This window comes from Dendropsophus ebraccatus, chromosome 9 (assembly GCF_027789765.1).
Source record: "Dendropsophus ebraccatus isolate aDenEbr1 chromosome 9, aDenEbr1.pat, whole genome shotgun sequence".
Taxonomy (NCBI): domain Eukaryota; kingdom Metazoa; phylum Chordata; class Amphibia; order Anura; family Hylidae; genus Dendropsophus; species Dendropsophus ebraccatus.
The window spans coordinates 78,494,312-78,516,483 of record NC_091462.1 but is presented as its reverse complement, the minus strand read 5'-3'; the positions used below and the strand labels follow the sequence as shown (position 1 = coordinate 78,516,483).

Genomic DNA, 22,172 nt, shown 5'->3' with positions numbered 1-22,172 from the left:
GTAAGGTGATTGGAAAGACATATGCTGCAGTAATGGTGCGTTTACACAGGCAGATTTATCTGACAGATTTTGAAAGGAAAAGCCACGAATGGATTTGAAAAGAGGAGAAATCTCAGTCTTTTCTCTATGACCCGTTCCAGGTTTATAGTCTGTGCCTGGCTTTAGCTTCAAAAATCTGTCAGATAAATCTGCCTGTGTAAACGCACCATTACACGAAGCGATAATTCGCCCAATCGATCGTTTAACGATTTTGAAGCAACAATTTGGTTTTTATAACGATCAGTATTTAGACGAATAAATTGTTAGAAAAATCATAAGGAAATTCGTAAGAAACATCGTTAATGCGATCGTTTTTAAGATCGTTTAAGCCTATCTTTTACGAAGGGTGAATCTTTGAAAGACTGTGATCTGCGAATTTTTAGCGAACGATGAACGACGATTTGAGAACATGTTGAAAGATCAAAATGAACGATTTTTCGCTTGATCGTTTGCTGTGCTTACACGGAACGATTATCGCTCAAATGCGATCGTTACTGGGAAAATTCGAACAATAATCGTTCCGTGTAAACGCAGCAATAGTCCTGTCTATATAAGGTCTCATAGATGACAATGCATATCAGAACAAAAAGCAAGGAATGTGTGGAAAGAATTGCCTGCAGAGCTCAGAGACAGGGTTGCGTAGAGGCACCAATCTGGAGATGGGAAAAAAAACAACTGCAATAAAAGTTGTCAAGAGCACAGCGACCGACTCTGGAGCTCAAAAGGTCCTGTGTACAGATTCAAATAAAGTTCATGCCCCTCTGTCTTTTAACTAAATTGACAGACAAATTAAAAACAGACATAGCTCTAAAATGGAAGGGTGTATCAAGACATTCTAAAGAGGTGTGTAATAAGGACAACCTAAGCTATGATGGTAACACCTCATTTTTGGGGGTTGGCTACACAGGTCCTGTTTAAAGCAAATATTATGGGCTACTTTAAAGTCATTTGACGCTTTCTTTGATGGGCAGATTGTGTATGGCAGCTGTATCTGCAGCTTTTAAAGTGTCACTGTCGTTATAACTTGCAATCTAAATCAACAGTAGATGTAATATAAAGCAAGTTTGAAATTTACATTCATTATTTTTTTTTTTATAGCTATCATGGAAAACATGGCACTTCCTGTTTTCTGACTCTTTTTTTTCTCAAAGAGTGAGAACACAGGAAGTCCTGTGAATCCCAGGTCATCTGAGTGCTCACAGAGAAGGCAGTCACGTGATTGATGGACATATTGAGCTGTAACTCTCTCTACTGGCCAGAATTCCTGTGTTTAGTCTGTTTTTTTCAACCAGCAAAATCTGCCTTCAGGAGACTGGACCTGGATTTCTGGTAAGTTCAGCTTTGTTTTACAGCATGATATCAACAACAAAAATAATCAATGTATATTCCAAACTTGTTTTACATCACATCTACTGTTGATTTAAATTTTGAAATGACATAACGTTATAACGACAGGCAGGGCCGTAACTACTAGTAGGCACCTGTGGTCTGGTACCTAGGGCAGCACCTTGAAGAGGGGCAACACAAGGGAGCAGGGGGAAGGTAATAACTTTTTTTTTTGTTTTTTTTTTTAGTCACGTTTTTAGTCCAGTTCAGACTTGCCAGTAAAGCTGGTGTCTTTTTGAGGGGGGGGGGTATGGTGGAATTGTTCAGGTCTGGTATGGTGGTGTTACCCAGTCACATTATTCCGGTATTGGTCAGGCCTGGTATGGCAGTGTTATCCCGTCACAGTATGATGGTATTGGTCAGGTCTGGTGTGGCGGTGTTATCCAGTCACAGTATGGCGGTATTGGTCAGGTCTGGTATAGTGGTGTTATCCAGTCACAGTGTGGCAGTATTGGTCAGATCTGGTATGGTGTTGTTATCCAGTCACAGTATGACGGTATTGGTCAGGTCTGGTGTGGCGGTGTTATCCAGTCACAGTATGGTGGTATTGTTAAGGTCTGGTATGGCGGTGTTATCCAGTCACAGTATGACGGTATTGGTCAGGTCTGGTATAGCGGTGTTATCCAGTCACAGTATGGCGGTATTGTTGAGGTCTGGTGTGGCGGTGTTAATTGTGACGTCTGGAGCTGTTACCTACCAATCTACTAATCCTTTGGTGAGAATTCCCTCAGACAATATGCAGACGTCTCAGACAATGTTTCTACATGGAGATAAATGCATGTGGCAAAACCACCCCCCGATGGGGTGTTGTCAGGTTTAGCGCCTAGGGCAGCAGCAGCTGTCAATATGGCCCTGACGACAGGTATTTTGAACTGAAGATTAAATGAATGGAGTTGTGGGTTTTGTAAAACCTACAGTATATCCATGAGGAGGTCCCTGGACAACTAGATTTGGAGGGTTCATTTGGTGGGATTTCTCATGATTATGTGTCATCACCCCAGAAATTAATTATTACATGCTTACACAGCAACATTTAAATAAAACATATGGAAAGTTTAGTGAAGACAATTGATTTTTTTACTGATTTCACCAGCTCCCAGTGTACAAATCTAAACATAATGCAAATGTGACAGTCTGATGGCTGCAAGCCATTTTCTCTGTGCTCTGAAAGATCTACGATTAAAATCAAAGTCATATTAAATATTCTACCAACATATATTGATTGCAAATGGATGAAAAAGCCATGTAATAATGGCATCTGAAGATGCAGAGGGAAAGCGGAACATACCATTTGGCTAATATAACAATTGGACATTTGTTCAAAAAGTATAATGTTTAATAATACGGTTGATTAGTAAGCAATTTAACACAGTGTTAGTCATATGCATTATATTTTCTCAAGAAAAAACTTTCTAAATGATCAAAATAATCCATATGAACATATTACAAGTGAAAGACATAAATAGACATGATTTAGATTTTCAAAGAAGCAGTCAAGAATAAATATGTTCTCCCATCACTGCACCCCCCTACACACACACCTGATTGTCTATCACACGCTAAACTTCTTCCATCTTGACTTGAAAATGTCTCTGTCATTTTAATTTTTAAAATCTAAATCAACAGTAGATGTGAAATAAAGAAAGTTTGCCATTTACATTAATTATTTTATTTATTTTTTTATTTTTATCATGCGTTAAAACAAAGCTTATACTTACTTGTATCCAGGTCCAGTCTCCTGAAGGCAGCTTATTAGTTTTGTGCTGGTTAAAAGAGACCAAAGGAAGTCCTGGCCAGTACAGAGAGTCACAGCTCAATGTGTCCATCAATCACATGACTTCTCTCTGTGAGCGCGCCTCCCCTTCATATGGTCAACCAGTACAAGACCAAAAAGCGGCCTTCAGGAGACTGGACCTGGATACAAGTAATAACCAAAAAAGAACAAATACTGATTTCACGTAGCAAAATAATCTTTACTAAATACACTTTTAAAACAATTCATATATATTTATAAAAAAGAGAGATGACCAAACATTAAAAAAGAGAACGGCGGCTGTCCTGGAGGTGTTTCTATTATAACCACATCACATATGCTGGGATCCCTTGACCTACAACTTGCATCACAAACCAGGGGGATAAATTCTGAAATCTCCTACAGTAGGGTATTATGTTACTTGTATTGCAAAATAAAGTGCTAGTGCATTTAATTTATAAACAGACCTACAGCTAGTTAGTTAGTCTCTTATCCACCCTTCACTTAAATATTATCACCCCATCATATCCAGGGATCCAGCCAGTCAATTACCTTTCACAGTGTATTATTGTATATATCCTCCAGGACGCCACCACCCCGACGCACGTTTCGTTGCCTTCGTCGGGGTAGGTCAAGGGATCCCAGCATATGTGATGTGGTTATAATAGAAACACCTCCAGGACAGCCGCCGTTCTCTTTTTTAATGTTTGGTCATCTCTCTTTTTTATAAATATATATGAATTGTTTTAAATGTGTATTTATTAAAGATTATTTTGCTACGTGAAATCAGTATTTGTTCTTTTTTGGTTATAGTTTGTAATAACTGTAGTAGCAGTTTAATGACTTTCTGCATTAAACCCAGATTGACCAGCACATTCACCGTACTATATTATAGGTATTGCAGATAGACAAAACCGCGAACTGGATACAAGTAAGTATAGCTTTGTTTTACAGCATGATAACAAAAAATAATAATTAATGTTGCAAACATGCTTTATTTCACATGCCCTTTTGATTAAGATTTTGAAAGTGCCCATTTAACATTCCATCCTGTTTTCTCTTCCTCTCTGCTTTCCTATAATGATCATTCCTATGATGCATGAGCCAGCATCACATCAGTAGTCGGTATAATCTCTGCTTTCTGGGTCATGTGACCTCTGATCAGCCACCATCTCAGATCTGCTATCAATTCATGATGCATCAGCACATTCTCCCATGGGCAATGATAGCCCGTACCATTGTTGCCTACTTGGGAAGGACAGTGTACTTATCCTCACATTTATATTCTCCAAAATAAGCTAAAAGACCATTAGTAAATATTCCAGGAGGCTGCACTATCATCTTCTCTATTATATGTGTATAATCCCCATTAATAACTATTCTGTTTAGAACTTCTTCGGAACAGGCCATGCAGTTTCATCACACAGGAGGTTCCAGTGGCTGAGTATCTGAGATGGTGACCCCAATGACGCACAAAAGCATATGTAATTTTACACAATGACATCACATACCCCAAATGAAGGAAAAGATTCCAGGTATTTTCACATAGCAAGGAATAACTACAGCTATGGGTAACTATGCACTAATTACATATTTTATTAAAATCATACATCAAAGTACTCTATTAATGCTTTCCTGATTATGCTGTAGAACAGAAAAGGACACACATATCATAAGCCCTGGGGAATGGGGTCAATGCTGGTTTAGTATTTTTCCATTGTAATAGGTGTTACATTGTTATAAAACAGGAAGTATAAAAAAAATAAAAAATAAAACTTGTAATGGGGTCTTAAGGAGGGTCAAGAAGCACTTGACAAGGACCTACATTTTAATGTTCCCTCTTCATCTATGTATGTCGGTGTATATGGCTCTTTTTTTTTTTTTTTTTGTAAATTGTATATGAAACAGCAATATGCTAATTCTTTATACATATATTACAAACATATTCCCTCAATAAAGGATTGAAAATATAGAAACAACTAGTAAAGTATTTTTATACAGAAAGGATCCATTCATATAAAATTAGTGCAGGAGTCATCGTTTTACCTGGCAGTGGTCTGGGTTCATTAAACAGTTAATAGGATTTACAAACCTCGAGATGAAACGGACCTTTGAAATGCAAATTTACTATTATTTTCCTATGAATGACAGTAGAGTCATATTACGGATAATAGTCATTATACTCCGCAGGCTGTCAGAGACAGGTGTCTCATGTGTCATATGCTACAAAAAATTTCAGGATATTTGAAGCCCATTCTACATATACTCACATTACCATGTATTCCCTATTATCGACAATGATTGCATTAGCCACTGAGGACGCATATATAGTAGACAGTACTACAATAAAGGCACTAATACAATAAAAAATGTGAAATTAACTATATATTAATAAGTAATTTGTGTTTTATGTAAGGTACATTTACATGTAAAAAAAACACAACCAATGTCTACAGTTCTTTGTTTCCCAACCATCTCCAGTGGCCACAAATAGGCTGGAGAACCATCTTTTTATATAGGCATTGTCATTTTAAGAACATTTTTGATATATCTTAACAGCATTTCAAAAGTTTTGATCAGAACAAGGAGCTGGAAGAAGTCTATGATCAGTGCATTCTCCCTCGACTCTGCAGCACATGATTGAGAGAGACGCATAATGTAAGTCTATGGGGCCATCTCACTCAAAAAGACAAAGAGTTAGGAGAGAGAGGCACTAGAGAGGGCTCCCACTGATTTAAACTTTTAACACGTTCCTAGGTCATGCCAAAAGTTTTGAGAATTGCAGGTACACTTTAAAGCCCCCTTCATACTTTAGAAAAGAAGGACCTGCCCTCTGGAACTGTATGAAGGCATCTAGAATTCCAGACAGGTCCAGTTGCGTATCCGGAAACTGTCCAGAATACTGTATGCACTTCCGGAAACTGTCCAGAATATTGTAGGCCCTGTCAACCACCCTTTTGGCCAGAGGTAGCATTATTTCTCCGGCCACAAGAAGCCGCTCTGACCCCCCAGTGTTGTGGCCCACTAGTGGCATCAATCAAACACTCTTAAATCTGGAAGACAGAGTAAGAAGCTGGTCGGGAACGCTGTTGCAACCGTGGAGCCGGTGAGTATGTTTGTTCCTCTGTTTTTACGGTCAGGAAACACTGATGAATTCCTGAAGCCTCTTGAAAGGCTTACTGATATGGAGGCTTACTGAAGCCTCCTGAAAGGCTTACTGGTAAAAATGGCCATAGAAGTGTGAAGTGTCCTAAGTGTTATTTATGTACTATATTTGAAGGCAACATTTACGGTAATATTATTTTTTTTATTTTTTTATTTTTTGCATTTAAACAGAATAGCTGGATATTATATCATAAACTAAACTAAAGTACACACCAAAAAGTTGACTAAAACACATTAGTTCTTTCTTAAATGTAATTGACATTATAAATGTTGTAATTATAAAGTGTCTGTAAGCCTTTTTTATGCATCACTGTTATGGTTTATATGACCTGTACTCCCCAAAGACTCCTTAGTGTTCAGTAGAACATGCTATAGATTACAGTTAGTCCAAAATGTTGACACATGTAGTATTGAAGATCAATTGAATCAATATGCTTAACTGATGTGCTATTACTTTTATGCAGTGGGCTAATATTTAAACAAGACTTAGCCAACAAGACGTGAAGTAAAATCATTACTTCTTCTGGAAGTAGGTATTTATTTCTCTAACAAAGTACAGTTAACTTGTAAAAAATAATAGCTTTTCCTGGTTTCCATCAATCCCAAGACTGACTGTAATTTGTCATGATATTTTCTGATAACTTGTTTATGTCAAGACGTGTGTGATAGCAATTAGTTAGGGTAACAATCTTTGTTACGAAATAGTAATTCTTTACATGTATTATATTGTGCCCTACCAAGGAAATGGAAAAAAACATGGAAGCCTAAGTCTGCTGTGGCTTGAGCAGCAGTGCATATAGACAGGGATTGTCCATATGAGACAGTTCCTTTACTACAGGGTAATAATAACAAAATACATAGCATGTAAGTCTTACAAAGAAGTAATAGATGGAGAAGTCCATAAGCTGGAGCAAGCCTTCTTTTGTGCTTCTCAGTAACACATCAGATATTCCTACCAGTAGTGGATTATAATAGGGGCGTTTTGGGCGGCAGCCAGGGGCCCTGAGCTCCTGGGGGGCCCATGACCACCCAAAAAGACTTATACTTTCAATGGTGTACTGTCTCCTGGCCACACTTCTGCCATGATTTGCAAAAAATCACTGTTTTTTTATGGCAATTTTGCACAAATCAGGACATCATGACATTATCTATCCTGTACTATGAACGCCAGGCTAGTGCTTCCATAGTTACAGTGGGGTGGGGGGGCCCAGGCTTGGTGAACAGCCCGGGGCCTATGGTAAAGTTAATCCGCCCCTGATTCCTACACTCATCCATCCATTTCTCATTACATATCTCTCTATATTGCACTCTTACTATATACATTTAGATAAAAACTTGATGTGAACTGCCTAACACAATAATACTTAGAACTAACCTAAGTAAAAGGATGTCTATGCCCCAACATACTCTAAATTCACCCTAAAATCTCTGTTATACACAATAGCCAAGACTTTACAAAAAAAAATAATTGTAAGAATCTGGCATAATCTTAAGGACTCTATATTCTGTATACTTGGCCGAACCTGCTGCTTGGGTCAGGTTTGGTCATCAGTATAAAGTATATGGAGCTCTCTCGACAGTCCACCAACTGATGATGTCAGTGGAGATAGGGGGTTCGGCAATAATGGAATATCCCTGCCTGACCCCTTTATTCTCAGAGAGATAAGCCGGCACCTGAGCAGGCTGGCTGCATCTTTCCCCTTCCCATAGAGTACACAGGAATGTTCTGCAGTGCCAAATTTAATGTGTAATGAGTAATGTTCAGAGATAACTGTTGGCCAACAGTTGATGAAGGTGGCTGGCTACCTTTAGAGTAGACAGTCTAGAAGTCCTATTACACGGCCCGATCATAAACTGCAAACAAGTTCTCATACCTAACTTAAAGGGGTTATCCAGCGCTACAAAAACATGGCCACTTTCCCCCTACTGTTGTCTCCAGTTTGGATGGGGCTTTGAAACCCAGATCCATTGAAGTAAATGGAGCTTAATTGCAAACCACACCTGAACTGGAGACAACAGTTGGGGGAAAAGTGGCCATGTTTTTGTAGCGCTGGATAACCCCTTTAAATACTTGAAGACGTTAGGGGCTCATCATAGGAAAACCCCTAATAATCTAAGGGTAAACTGGGAATCAGATGTGGGACCTATAACAGAAAATAAATAGGTAACTCTCCTCCAAACCTTCCACAAACTATCGCAGTTATACCTGATGTACATGTAAAGGAACTCTGTCTCAGTGCACAATATAAAATTCCAGTTGTGAGAGACAAGGATTTACGTCACATTGTGAGCCGTCATGAATTAGAATACTTGGTTAAAGTGATTGATATAATAAACACAAGATATGGATGTACACTTGACCTAAAACCTAAAGTTGGTGTTCTGGGTTATAACTTAGAGAAGTTGGAGAGTCACTGAAGGAACTACACCTTAACTTGCTACTCTGAAATGAAATATGTAACAATGATCTATGCAGTTGAAGATTTATTTGTTCTGCCATAGCTCCTAGACCCTATGAGAACCTATATAAAATTACTTTGAAGACATAAGAAGTCACTCATACTATTCCTTTTGATGAATTTATAATAAATATAAAATTGAAAAATATCCCTGATACCTGAGCTCTCGCCATTAGAGTTTTAATATATAAAAGTACTAGTGCTAAATGAATAAGTGCTGTGTAAGATCTGTATATTTATGTTTCTTTAACAAAATCCCTTTCTTTGCTGTTTTTGGAAAAAATGCACTCTGTGTGCACTGGACGTCTGTCTTCTTATTGACTTCAATGCATTACAATTGCAGTCAGTAAATCGCGGCAAAAACTGACGTTTTTTTTAAATATAAAATCAGCCTCCTTTTCAATATTTTTGACATTGTGTGAACATAGCCCTAGGCTATGTTCACACAACGTAAGAGACCAGCCGTTCCGTGACCCGGCCGGGACACGGAATGGCCGGTCTCTAAAAAGATCATCCCGGCCGGTACTGCAGTGCCAGCCGGATGATCTTTAGCCCTGCAGAGTTCTGATGCGGGCGCATCCATGTGCCCCCACATCAGAATTCCCCACTGCAAGCTATGGAGCGAGTCTTATGTAAAGAGCTGAGGAACACATGGATGCTGATAACTGTGAGATACTTTGTAATTACTACAACCTGCATGAACAATGCAATAAATCTTCATTTTTACAAGAAATCATTGTGCTTCCTCTGTTATTGCCTGAATGAGAATTGAAGGCGATATTAAGCAAACATTACAGATATGGCAGGACTAAGGTAATTGTGCTCATCAAAACAGAAAAAAAGTTAATTCTAATAAGAAAAACTGAAAGTGAAGCACTTTAGTTTTTACATACTCCTTACAATGGGCTTATACTGTATTTAGCGTGTCTGTTGTCTTATAGACTGTGTTATTATGCGAGGCTGCAATCAAAGCTTGTAATTACCATCACAAATATAGAAAATCCTAGCTGCGCCTCATCTAAAAAATGGCATTGAAGGCTTCTATTTTCTATTGATCACTTACAACAATTAGCACATTTCTTACAATAAGAAGGAACCCTGCCAAAAATCATCCATCTGCATAATTATAACACCATGGAAGGATTCTATCAAAAGCCTGACCCCAGTCTTATTCTCACAATGCCAGACTACTGGATAATGATGGGATTATAATGCCACCAAGAAGAGGAAAAGAGACAATGTTTACCAGGGAATAATGAGATTCTTCCACTAGCCAAGCTATACCTCAGTCACTAAGGGAATTGGTCATAAATGTCACTGTAGACTTCTTTATTGGTATTGCTATCCTATCAAGTAATTGTGCTACCTCATTGTTGCATGTTACATTTGTACTATTAATGGTATAGTTGTATAAGGAACACTTTATATATAGCACTGACAAAACTGAATGCATTTTGTTTTCAATTATCCCATTTTTTTACTGTGTTGATCCAGAAAAAATAGATGCATCGGATACATACCCATCAGATGTCAAAGCAATAGGCTATATGAATGTGACATAAAAGCTGCTTAAGGACATCATAAATGTATACTGATCTGTATTATGGAGCCTGTAGCCTGCTTACTATGTAAGAATATGGTTCTTTACAGATGGACACACACGTCCTACAAGTCTATGATATGGAGCAGACCACGGGGAATGTGTGTGACACACAGTTTCTTTCTTTATACATGAGCCAGATGTCTGCTAGAGACTGTACTAGAAATAATACCTACTGATAATTTTTGCTTAAAGGGATTCTCTGGAGAAAAAAAATATTTTTCACTTAACTGGTGCCAGAAGGGTATATAGATTTGTAAATTAATTCTACCGTATTTAAAAGATTCAGAACTTCAAGTACTTTACTATAAGCCCCTGTGGAAATGTAGTTCTTTCCACATGGAGCTCTGTCCATAACAGGAGCATCCAGAAGAGGGAAATGAAGGCTTGTGCTTTGGTTTTGCTTTACTCTGGACAGTTTCTGACCGACATAGCAGCAGAGAACACTGTGTCAGACTAGAAAGAACTTACAGGGCATTCTCCAGGGCATAAAACAGTTAATAAGTAGTGGAAGGGTTAAAGAGGAAGTCCCATGAAATGTAAAAATCACTGGAAAGCAAGGAGGATTGCAAGAACGTAAATAAGAAAGTATACTTATCCGTTCCCGTGCCTCCATAGCACAGGTCTCCAGTCTCTTTGGCAGCTGCTGATGCCATGTACGACTGGCATCTGGGTATGTAATGTACCCGGCTTCGGCTGCAGCAATATTACAGCCCAGCTGATGGATTGCCCATTCAGCCACTCAGTGACTGCAGCTGTGTCCTGCCCCAGTCACAGATTGGCTGGGCAGACAATCCATCGGCGGGGTACGTGACATTGCAGCAGAAGGAGCTGCTGGAGGCTGGTGGTGAGGAGATATCAGCAAGGCAAAGCTGTATAGGCATGGAGAAGGGTAAGTATACTTTCTTTATTATGTTCCGCAACTCCTTACCTCCCGATGAGTTTTACATTTTGCAGGAATTCTCCTTTAAGATTTTATGTTTGTTTGTTTTGTTTATAAAGACTATGTTCACAAAAGCTAGATTTTCTATTAATCACGGCCGTTGTTGCCGATTTGTAACAACGGCCATGATTAATAGAAAATTTATTGTGCACTGCAGTCAATGGAATCCCTCCTGAAGTGTATACACATACAATATATTCAGGCCAGGATCCCTAGCGACCACACGAAAACTGACATGTCAGTTTTTTGGGGAGCGTTATTCATTGAATAGCGGCCACGTAACACTGAAAGCTTACTCAGTAGAAAGTGTGGCTCCGTCAAGTGTGCTATAGGTAATTGGGATGCAGGCGCACACGGACGTGCCCGCATTCCCAATTCACCACAAATTAAGTTAATCCGGTATCTTTATGGCGGGTCACAGAATGGCCGGTGTCTCCCATTGTATGAACCTGGCCTAAAACTGCATATTCACCTTATGGCAGTGTTCCCCAACTCCAGTTCTCAAGGACCACCAAGTCATGTTTTGAGGATTTCCTTAGCATTTCACAGGTAATATCAATGCATCATGTATTGCCACACGTGTTCTTTCTATGGGATATCCTTAAAACATGACCTGTTGGTAGGCCTTGAGGACTGAAGCTGGGGAACACTGTCTTATGGCATACCCATTAAACAGGTCCTTATTTTTCTTGTTTCTTTCTATATTGCATAAAGTGTAATTTTGTAAAAATTATTAAAAATAAATAAATGAACAAAAAGTCTTAAAAGAATTCAGAAAAAACACTGATACATGTCTTTTCTATGGCAAATTATAAATGTTTTACATGCTAGAAAAGTAACTTTCAGAGAGCAGTTCCCAACACTAAACAAGTCATATAGGGTTACCAGTAAACTATCCATCTTTTTATCAGGATCAGTCCTAAATATATTGGTAACTGTGCAGCAGAGGTAGAAAAAAAATTAATAAAAAAAAATCATTATATTATGTATGTTACTAATAATGCTTGTCAACTGTCTCAGAATGTTAAGCCATCTCAAGGAAAAAAGAGAACTCCCAAATGAGCCAATAAGTCTCCTTAGCACCCAACATACTCTCCTCTTCCTATTCCTGCTCCTTCCTCCAAGTCTGCTGACAATGTATTAAGGAGCATTTTGAGATCTGTAAATGGTGGAGGTTCTGGACTGTGTCTGGGGTGTGCTGAATTGTTTTATGTACTATATATGATATGCTAGGTTTCCATCACATATGTTTATATTCTCTATAAATTAGCCCTTGTTAACTAAAACTGTCCAAGTACAAACTTAAACCAGACAATGTTTCTATGTGCTATTTATCAGGCTGTTTGATAAATCTGTCACACTTATAGACTGTCTAGTTTTTGGGGGCAAAGTTTACGCAACCTATTACTTGTCTTGAAGTCCACCAGAGTTTTCAGCCAGATTTAGATTTTTTGGTACAAAGTAGACCACATCTCCTTTTGCATAAACTTACACCCCTTTTTGTGCCAGTCAAAAAAAGTGTCTAAAAGTGGCAGGAAAGTGTGAAAATACATATTAAGGCTATGTTTACATTTTTTAAACAGACTTTGTCGGCCGTCATTGCAATGACAGCCATTGGTACATTATGTAAGATTAGGTTCAATGATGGCCACATTTAACATACTTTTTCAAGGACTATTGAGTTTTGTTAAAAATACGGTAAAAGAACAGCCAAAAAAAAAATATGTGTGTGAACAATTTAAAGTAATGGCCATTGTTCGCTAAATGTAACTCCCTCCCACTTACCTGTAGTTTGTGAAGTCACAACCTAGGCCAAACCGGGACTCACAGTGCAGTGGACACATGTGCTAGCGGCCAGAGCACTTTCCCTGCATGAAGACTTCTCAATAACCCCATCACTACCTGGGACTGAGGACACCACAGAGCAGACATCAGCAGGATAACTCCTCTAATCTCCGTGACTAGATACCCAGGCAAGGACCTGGTGATTAACAGCAGGATTTCAAGCTTGACACACACTGATCTGGCATTACTGCAATGCGATCCGTGCATCTCCCCTTCTCTTTAGTACTGGAAATAACAGCCAATATATTTCCTAAACATTACTTTGACAACCGCTGCAAACCACAGCCGTTATTCAATGCATTATGTGAATTAACGGCCATTGTTTCCATAGACATCAATAGAAATCACTGAGGATTTAAAATAACAGCCTTTATTTTAAGTATCAAATAACGGCCATTATTTCAAGTAAAAAAATAGACATTGTGTGAACATGAGAAAGTCCTATGGACCACTATTTTAGCCAAATTTCTGGTGAAGACACATTAGTAAATCTGGGCCATCGTCTTTTAACGCTAAATTGGCATACAAGATATAGGAGAACATCACTATTAGCGAACGACCCAACAAACACTTCCTCGATACACTTTACTGAAAAACTGAAATGGATATAAATATATATATATATATATATATATATATATATGCTGTGTTTAGTCATTAAAGGGAACCAATCACGCTAAAAACGGCCATAAATAAAGGAAACGTGCTGGTACATCACCCAGCACGCTTCCCAAACATTCCCCCTGTACCCTGCAAACCATGTACATATAAACCGCAAAGTTAGTTTAATTATCTCCCGTGCTGTATGTAAATTGCCAGCCAAGTAGTCACGGTGGGCGGGTGGCTTTTTCAAGTAGTCACGGTCCTGGGCTGGCTCCGGCGCTGTAATCATGCCCCTCTGGGTGTGTTGAAAAGAACTGCATACTGACGTCACCCGGGGGGCCGTCATTGTACGTCGGCCGCGCCAACGGCTTTACTATGCTGCGCTTGCGCAGTACAGCAGGAGAAGACGCTGCTGTACTGCACCTGCGCGGCGTAGTACAGCAGCGTCTTCTCTTGCTGTACTGCACATGCACAACCTAGTAAAGCAGTCGGCTCAGGCGACGTACAATGCCGGCGAAACTCTTTATCTTTCAATTCAACTGGTGTCAGAAAGTTATATAGATTTGTAATTTATTTCTATTAAAAAATCTCAAGTCTTCCTATACTTATTAGCTCCTATATGTCATGCAGGAAATCTTGTTTTTTTTCCCAGTCTGACACAGTAATCTCTACTGACTTCTCTGGCCGAGACAGGAACTGTCCAGAGCAGGAGAGGTTTTCTATGGGGATTCATAGAAAACTGAGACAGAGTTCCTGTGTCAGACTGAAAATAAGACATTTCCTGCATGACATATAATAGCTAATAATAAGTATGGGAAGACTGGAGATTTTTATTAGACGTAAATTACACATCTATATAACTTTCTGATATCAGTTGATTTGAAAGAAAAATATTTTCTCTGGACAACCCCTTTAATGTTTACATTGATGCATTTGTCTATACTGAAAACACATACAGAAAACTTTATACTGAAAAAGGGAAAAGGGAAAAGGGACACATGAAGTTAAAGGGGATTTCTGGGGCTAGAAATAAAAGCTACTTTATTGCAAAACAGCACTAGCCCTATCCTCAGATCGGGTGTGGTATTACAACTCATTTCCATTCATTTCAATACTGCAAAACCACGCTCGAACTGAGGACGAGTAGTGATATTTCTGGAAGATGGAAATCATGTTCTCCTAAAGCCTGGATACGTCCTTTAAGCAGGAAAAGTAGATTAATTCCTTACCTGCTTTATCTTTGGAACACTCCCCTTTTTCAGATGAACCAATGAGATAATGTATTAGGAGATTGGGATTATGTCTTGCTAACATGTAAGTGTGCAGTAAAGGGAACGTGATCTTTTTATTGTATATGTGTATTGCAACAGCCAATACTGTATTTATCATGCACTGTATGCATCTAGCAGAGTCCTGTGCTGGAGGCTGTACAAACATACTCATGGTTCATTTGGTATGGTTTCATTTCAGTATCAGACTGGCCCACCAAAGAACCAGAAGATACTCCGGTGGGGGGCCCTTGGGGGACAGAGCCTCAGCAGGCCTCCCACCCATCCACTATGCACCATTATCCACACACTATGCACAATTACTTGAAATACCACTAACGAACACACTAAAACTGACACTGACTGATAGACACTGATTGACTGACAGACACTGACACACTGAAGCACTAACTGACTAACACTGACGCACAGCACTTACAGCTCAGTCTTCTCCCTCTTCCTCTTGGGCTACTTTTCACACTGTATGGTTGAGGACCTTCAGGTCATGTGATCAGGTTCTTCACCCTTTTCTCTCTCTGTGCAAGTCCTGCTCCATCCCCTGTGTCTTCTGATGTTCAGCCTACTCAACCCAGCACTACAGTGAGCGGGCTGAACATTAGAACACTGGGCCTCTCTCCTTTCTGGGCCCCTAGAGGCGCTGTGGAACCTGGCACTTGCCCAGGTAAGCCCTGTGCTGACGCCGGCCCTGCCCAGGATCATTTCCTTTGGTAGGCCCCAGATACCCCAGTCCGGCACTGTATAGGTAATAGTCTATGGGTAAAATGTTGACGCTCTCTACAATGTATTGTTTGTATGGAGCCATAATATACCCTTGAGCTCTAAGTTTGAGACAAATGCATGGGTAAGCTATTGTATTGTATTGTTAATATGTATAGACTGATCTAATTCCTTACATATTTAGAATTCCGGGCTGTTTGTACACTATTATCAGTGAAGTCACAGCTCTACCTTAATTCAACTTCTCAGACTCTTTCCAAGTAAACTCTGCATATAAAGTGCTATGTTCTATTGGACTGCATGCGCATTTGCATTTAAATGGAATTAAGTATTCTAATGCATAACTGAATTTCTATGAAGCATGTTGCAATCACACAGTCATTACCATGACAAATGCCATTGAATGATGTTTACCAAATTAATTGCAAGCATCATACATCTTAAATCCCTCTCTAAAACCTCCTGTTTACATTCCTGTTCTTGATAGAAAGCCAGGTATCTAAGAGAAGAAAAATATCATTTGCCTTTGACTTTTTATGCACCATATAAATACAAATAAAAGCAGTACAGGTGCTACTTTAGTACGAATAAATACAAAATGTTGCTTCCCATACGCAAATATTGTATATGATACACATGTTAGAAAAATACGCAGATAACTATGTTTTGTTTTTGCGCATAGTTGCATTGAAAAGTCTACATGACCTCATTGTTCAATGCAATTGAGGCAACAATGTATACAATAAATGTGAAGGAAAAAAGTGATTGGCTCACCATACAGCCGCAAACTTCGGGTAATGAAACCCACTGTGCTCCAATTTCATGGAGCGATATACTCACAGAGTCGATATGACTTAAATCTTTTTTATTTTATTTTCATGAAATGGATGCAGCAAAAGAGTAACATGCTCACAGCTGATGTAGCTCTCAAACTCGGACGCCCAAGTACGTCCTCCTCGCGGACGAGTTTGCGGCTGTATGGTGAGCCAATCACTTTTTTCCTTCACATTTATTGTATATATTGGATGTCTTGTCCGGACTGGTGGAGTTCGGAAGTGTGGAGGGTGCTCATAAGCATCAGAGTGCGTATTACTTTTTGTTGAATTGAGGCAACAATGTATAGATGTACAGAACCCTGGGTACACATATCGCACACAGAAAGCAAACAAAACTTTATGGGCATGTTATTATTGCGTATCAAGAGAAACCTAATGCTTAAACATAATATTTAATGTCCTAACATTCTGATTTTTATAGCAGTATGTACTGTTGGCAACACAGCAGTGCATTATAGTGACTTGTGAAAAGGCGCAAAACTGACGTAATGTGATGTAATATAGAGAAAGATCTTCTGATTTCTTGTAGCCATAGAGGTTTCATATATCTTTGCCATTCTAAGAGGGTCCAATTCTGACAATTTAGTTATATATAGCATTCCCAGTGAAGCTTCTAATTTAAGGCTCTACAGTTATGGATGGGACTACAGATGTGTACCTGTAGCCGTCCACCTTAGTACAAACGAATAGGGGATCTGTGCCACAAATGCAGTATGTATAGTGGCTTGCCCGTTTTTTATGTTGCAGACCCAACACAAATTCTTAAAACCTACGTTTTACTCTTAAAACCTGGATTTGCAAGTCTGCAGATAGAATATATGGATGTGGTAAAAGGGCCTTAGGCTATAAATTCATTTCAACATTTTTTCCATTTCCGTAGAGCATCTAAAATGTCTTGATAAAAATTCACCTAAAATCTCAGGGGGGGGGGGGTGTTATGCCGCTCTTAAATCAGGCCCCACCCCCTTTCCCCCGAACAAATTCATTAAGAAGTGCAGGTCTCTTAGTGAATCCAGCTGGCTGGGCGCCCGAAACTGCGCCTGTCATACCAAATGTACACCTGCAGGTGTAGATTTGGATCATGATTTACACCTTTAGGCTACGTTCACACAACGTATATTTGCATAAAAGCATGGTCATTGTTGCTGATTGGAACAACGGCCGTGAATAATACCAAAATATATGTTACATTGCCGTCTATGGAATCCCAATCGGAGTGTATACACATTGTATACACTCCGGCCGAGATCTCTAGTGGTGCCGTGAGAAACTGATATGTGATTTTTCTGTGGCCACTATTCGATGAATAGTGGCCACAGAAAACCCTGTCAGTTAACACAATGGAGTTTGCGGCTCCGGCCGCATGCTCTATTGAGTAAAGTGGGGAGTTCTGATGCTGGGGCACGTAGTACCGGCCGGGATGATCTTCACAGTACCGGCCGGTATGATCTTAACTGACACCGATCGTTCTGTGACCCGGCTGGCGGCTTACGTTGTGTGGACATAGCCTTAAGGCATAATTCATGATAAATGAGGTGCAGGAGGAGGCCGCGCCTCCTCCCCGCCTTCCTGCGCCCTCCCCTAAACCAGAGCCCCCCCTGCCTGCCCATGGGTCTAGCGGGACAAACGGCAGGCGTATGCCAGGGAGAAGGACAGTATTTACGTCTTCTCCCTGGTGTACCCCTCAGACGGGACCTTCATAAATGTCCCCCCTTTTGTCTACAACTCCTCTCTATGTGTCCTCATGGTTACATCCTTCAAACACACCTTGTGTAGTCTTACTCTTTAGTCAAATTACATTTATTATATACTCCATTTACATTAGTAGGAATTGTAATGCAGCATTTGACTACGGAAGGTTTATTTGTTGTCTGTTACCATAGAGACCCATAGATCTCAACGGGACCTGAAGAAACAAAATAATAGAATCTTTTTTTTTCTTTTAAATTAAAAACTGCTTGCAAAGTTGCTTTATATTTCATCTTAGACACCAATAATAAAAAGTTGTAAAGGTGCACATGGTCTTTTAAAACATTCCATTAGGGTAAAGCATAAAAAATTATGGTCAACACAAATGTCTCCAATAGAAATATATTAGTTATAGTTTTACTCATACAGTATGTAGTTTTATTGACAGTTAATAAAACAAAACTTGCAGGTGTAAAAAATAAATAAAAGAAACCTGTACATGATATCTTAGGCATAAAGTGCAGGGCTATCCCTGAAGGTGTCATATACCATGTTAACCCATAGCCTGCTGTCTAGTGGTTAATTGTTCCAGCTTTATTTCTGACAGCTGAGTAATGGGTATGATATAAGAAAATAATGTACAAAGGCTTTCATTTCTGTGGGGCAGTTCATCATCTCAAAGTGCCGGGGCATTCATTCATTCATTCTGTGTTTAGTTCTCTACATGGAAAGTCTGACATATACCACATTTCTACTGCATTACCTTATAAAGTGGGGTCTACAGTGGCTGCCAGGTCAACACTTTACCACTCTTCCCTTTGGGATGCATTTATATGTTGTTCATTTTTCAAAGAAAGAATTATCCATTGGAAAGCTATCAAACGGTAACGGAAATGTGGATGTAGAAAATAATATTGTGCATAGGTATCTTCTGCATTCATTTGTAATAGAGCTAGCGGTAGATAGATAGATAGATAGATCTAATATGTTTGTGCCATTGTTCTCGTCTGTTGTCTGTCTTACTTTGAGCTAACCCTTAGTTGTCTTCTCCCCTTGCAGCCCCTGCCTCTAACTGCTGCATTGCTAATTGAAGTGTGTGAGGAATAGTCCATTCTCCTCATGCAGTACTTAAGCAGAGCTCAGCACTTTATGCAATGTGATTAATTGACCATGACGTTCACACTGTGCATTGGGAAGATGAGGATATGAAGGCAAACAAAGTAATGTCAATACTGAGCAGTTACATTGTGTTGCAGGATCCCTTACCTTGTCTGCCATAATCATTGAAGACCCACCATGAATGCCGAGAATTGGGATAAAAGTCTGAGAAGAAACAAAATCCAAAATCTGAGCTATGGCCTCTTGGTCAGTATCATCTCCAAACACTACACCATGGATCTTGGTGCCTGACATCAGGTCGCATACATGGGTGATAATACTCTTGGGGTCTGTCTGGTTTACTAGCAGGGTCACCACATTGACATCAAAGTTCAAGGACATATCCCTTGTCCAGAGTGACCGGATATCTTTTTCTGTGATATATCGAGTTCTTCCCAAAATAACTGCAATATTCAGGACAGGAAAAGTCTTTTCTGCTCCATAACTCAGATCCACCATATTTAGCAGAGCATTGAGCAGTAACACAGCATAGCCAAAAGTATCCATCTTCTCCAGCCTTACTCCCTGGAAAGAAACAAAAAATTGATCACAAAGTATCAGGTTAGTATCCCACACCAGGCTCCCCTTGCTGCCATTGATGAGGAGTGTGAAGCCAGAGAGGAGCAGAGCAGTACATCAGTACATTTGGTGCAGTGAATACATGTAGCAGTACAATCAATTAGCTCATCAGCTCCTCTTTGTTTTAATATTAGAATATGTCATGTTTCCCCCCATCAATGTTCCCCAGTGACTAACTTGTGAAGATACATTGGGTAGTTAGGCTGAGAGGCACTGCAAGCTGATACCACACTATAATTGCTCCCTTCCCAGCATTGCAATATTGTGAAAACACTTAAAGGTGACATGCAGTGCCTCTCTGCATAATTGCTACACCCCTGCAGATGACAGAATAGGTCTAACATCAGCAAATATTCTACACTATTGCATCAGGAACAATGCATATTCTAATAACAGGCTTGGAGTGTATCTGGTTATATATACATACATTGTGAAGCCAACTAGCTGCTCACACTGCAGACACAGAATCAATGTACATCATAGGCTGATTTAGCTGAGGTTGCCTGTGACATTCCTTCACTTGGAGAATTGTATTTCCTCCCTTCATGTCACCATGGCATCAGTTGATGTGTCTGAGACACTGCAGATTACATCTACATGGGGATACCCCTGCAGTATCTTCTCTCTTATTCTATTCATTGCTAGGATACATAGCTAGCTGTATCCTAGCCTAATCACTATGGCATGTCTGTCGTCTCTCACTGCAGATAGCACTTAAGTCATCACCTCTCAAAGAGCCTATTGACCCCTTTTCCTGGCAGAGATGCTTCCTGCATAAGTACAGGTTGAACTAATAGGATCATTTGAGTGGGTGCTGCTGCAATTCCTTCTGTCTGTGGATATCATAGCAAGGATTGCCCCACATATTCCAAGGAGCTTTATACTAGACATGCTGCATAAAGCCCGTATAAAAATAGCCTTATATGGAAGCTATGTTGGGTCTGTGTTTGCTTGGGATTGCAGGGAAGCTCCTGTTCTTACGTACATTATGCTTCTGTTAACTCTCATTCATAGTGAGGAAGGAGAAGTACACCAGCGCCCCCTCGTGGCCACAGACAGCCTAGCAATTTACTATTGAAACGGCTAACATACCAGAGCCTTCAGAGTATGTGGTTGCTATTTGGCATGCTGCAAAGTTTGGCATCGCGCAGCACTCAGCAGCGATTGTTAGGAAGCTCCTCCACTCTCTCCTCCAAGAACATTTTCCTTGCTGCAGTTAGATTTCCACAGAGCTGCCAATAATGCCAGCCACTCCGGTTGGTGGATATGCAATGACTGCCTATGGAAATGCCAACAACAGGACAAACAGAAAGACATCAGACTGGGACCTTAGACATGTTGTCTTTGCAGGTCCATAAATCATGCTTATTATGATCAATGACATTGGTGCATTACATGCAGATTTAATTATGTCTATCATGTTACAAGATCCAAGCATGATATACACGATCTATATAATAATTATTGTATATATATATATATATATATATATATATATATATATATATATTATGATAATAAGCCCTATATTATCTATACCATACAGTGCATATATGCACCTTACTAGCCTTATCCAATACGTATCTGACATTTCTGTATCTACTTTTAGGCCAGTATACTATATTATGCTAATTATTTATTTATAAATAGATTCAATGCTGTTCAAATCCCACAAACACCCAAGACACATATAGTTATCATCATTGACATAATATATACTTGCACAAGTTGTAGATGATATGTCCCATGTCACATGATAGGACAGTACTTACCAGTCTGCTTTATAAACTACAAGACAGCAACATCAAACTATGATCTCCTCCTCAAGTTTTAAGACTTTTATCCCCCATGGGAGAAGCCAGCAAGCAGTTTCGTTTTACATGATTCCCATGAATGTCTATGAGCCAGTGAGGCAAATAGGTGGAAAAAACACATTAATAAAAAGAAATCCATTTGCACTCCCAAGCTGACACCTGATCTGCTGCCTATCTCTTGTAAACATGGCACTTGGATCAATTAATAAGTCATGAGGAAGCTGCTGAAATACAATAGAACCAAAGCAGAGGCTCAATACTCACTGCATTCTTCCAAAGACTGTAGCCTCAGGCTGG

The 22,172-nt window shown here is 39.5% G+C and overlaps 1 protein-coding gene across 1 annotated transcript in view; it reads right to left on the bottom strand.

Annotated features, from left to right (window-relative positions):
* GRIN2A (glutamate ionotropic receptor NMDA type subunit 2A) overlaps nt 1-21,269 on the bottom strand; it is a 379,959-nt gene extending 358,690 nt beyond the window's left edge. Inside the window, exons 1-2 of the mRNA XM_069983674.1 lie at nt 21,154-21,269; nt 19,591-20,007 (exon numbers count right to left, since the gene is read on the bottom strand). Coding sequence (XP_069839775.1) covers nt 19,591-19,989 — 399 coding nt within the window. The 5' untranslated portion in view covers nt 19,990-20,007; nt 21,154-21,269. The remainder of the gene's footprint in view (nt 1-19,590; nt 20,008-21,153) is intronic.
* Nucleotides 21,270-22,172: the final 903 nt, after the last annotated feature.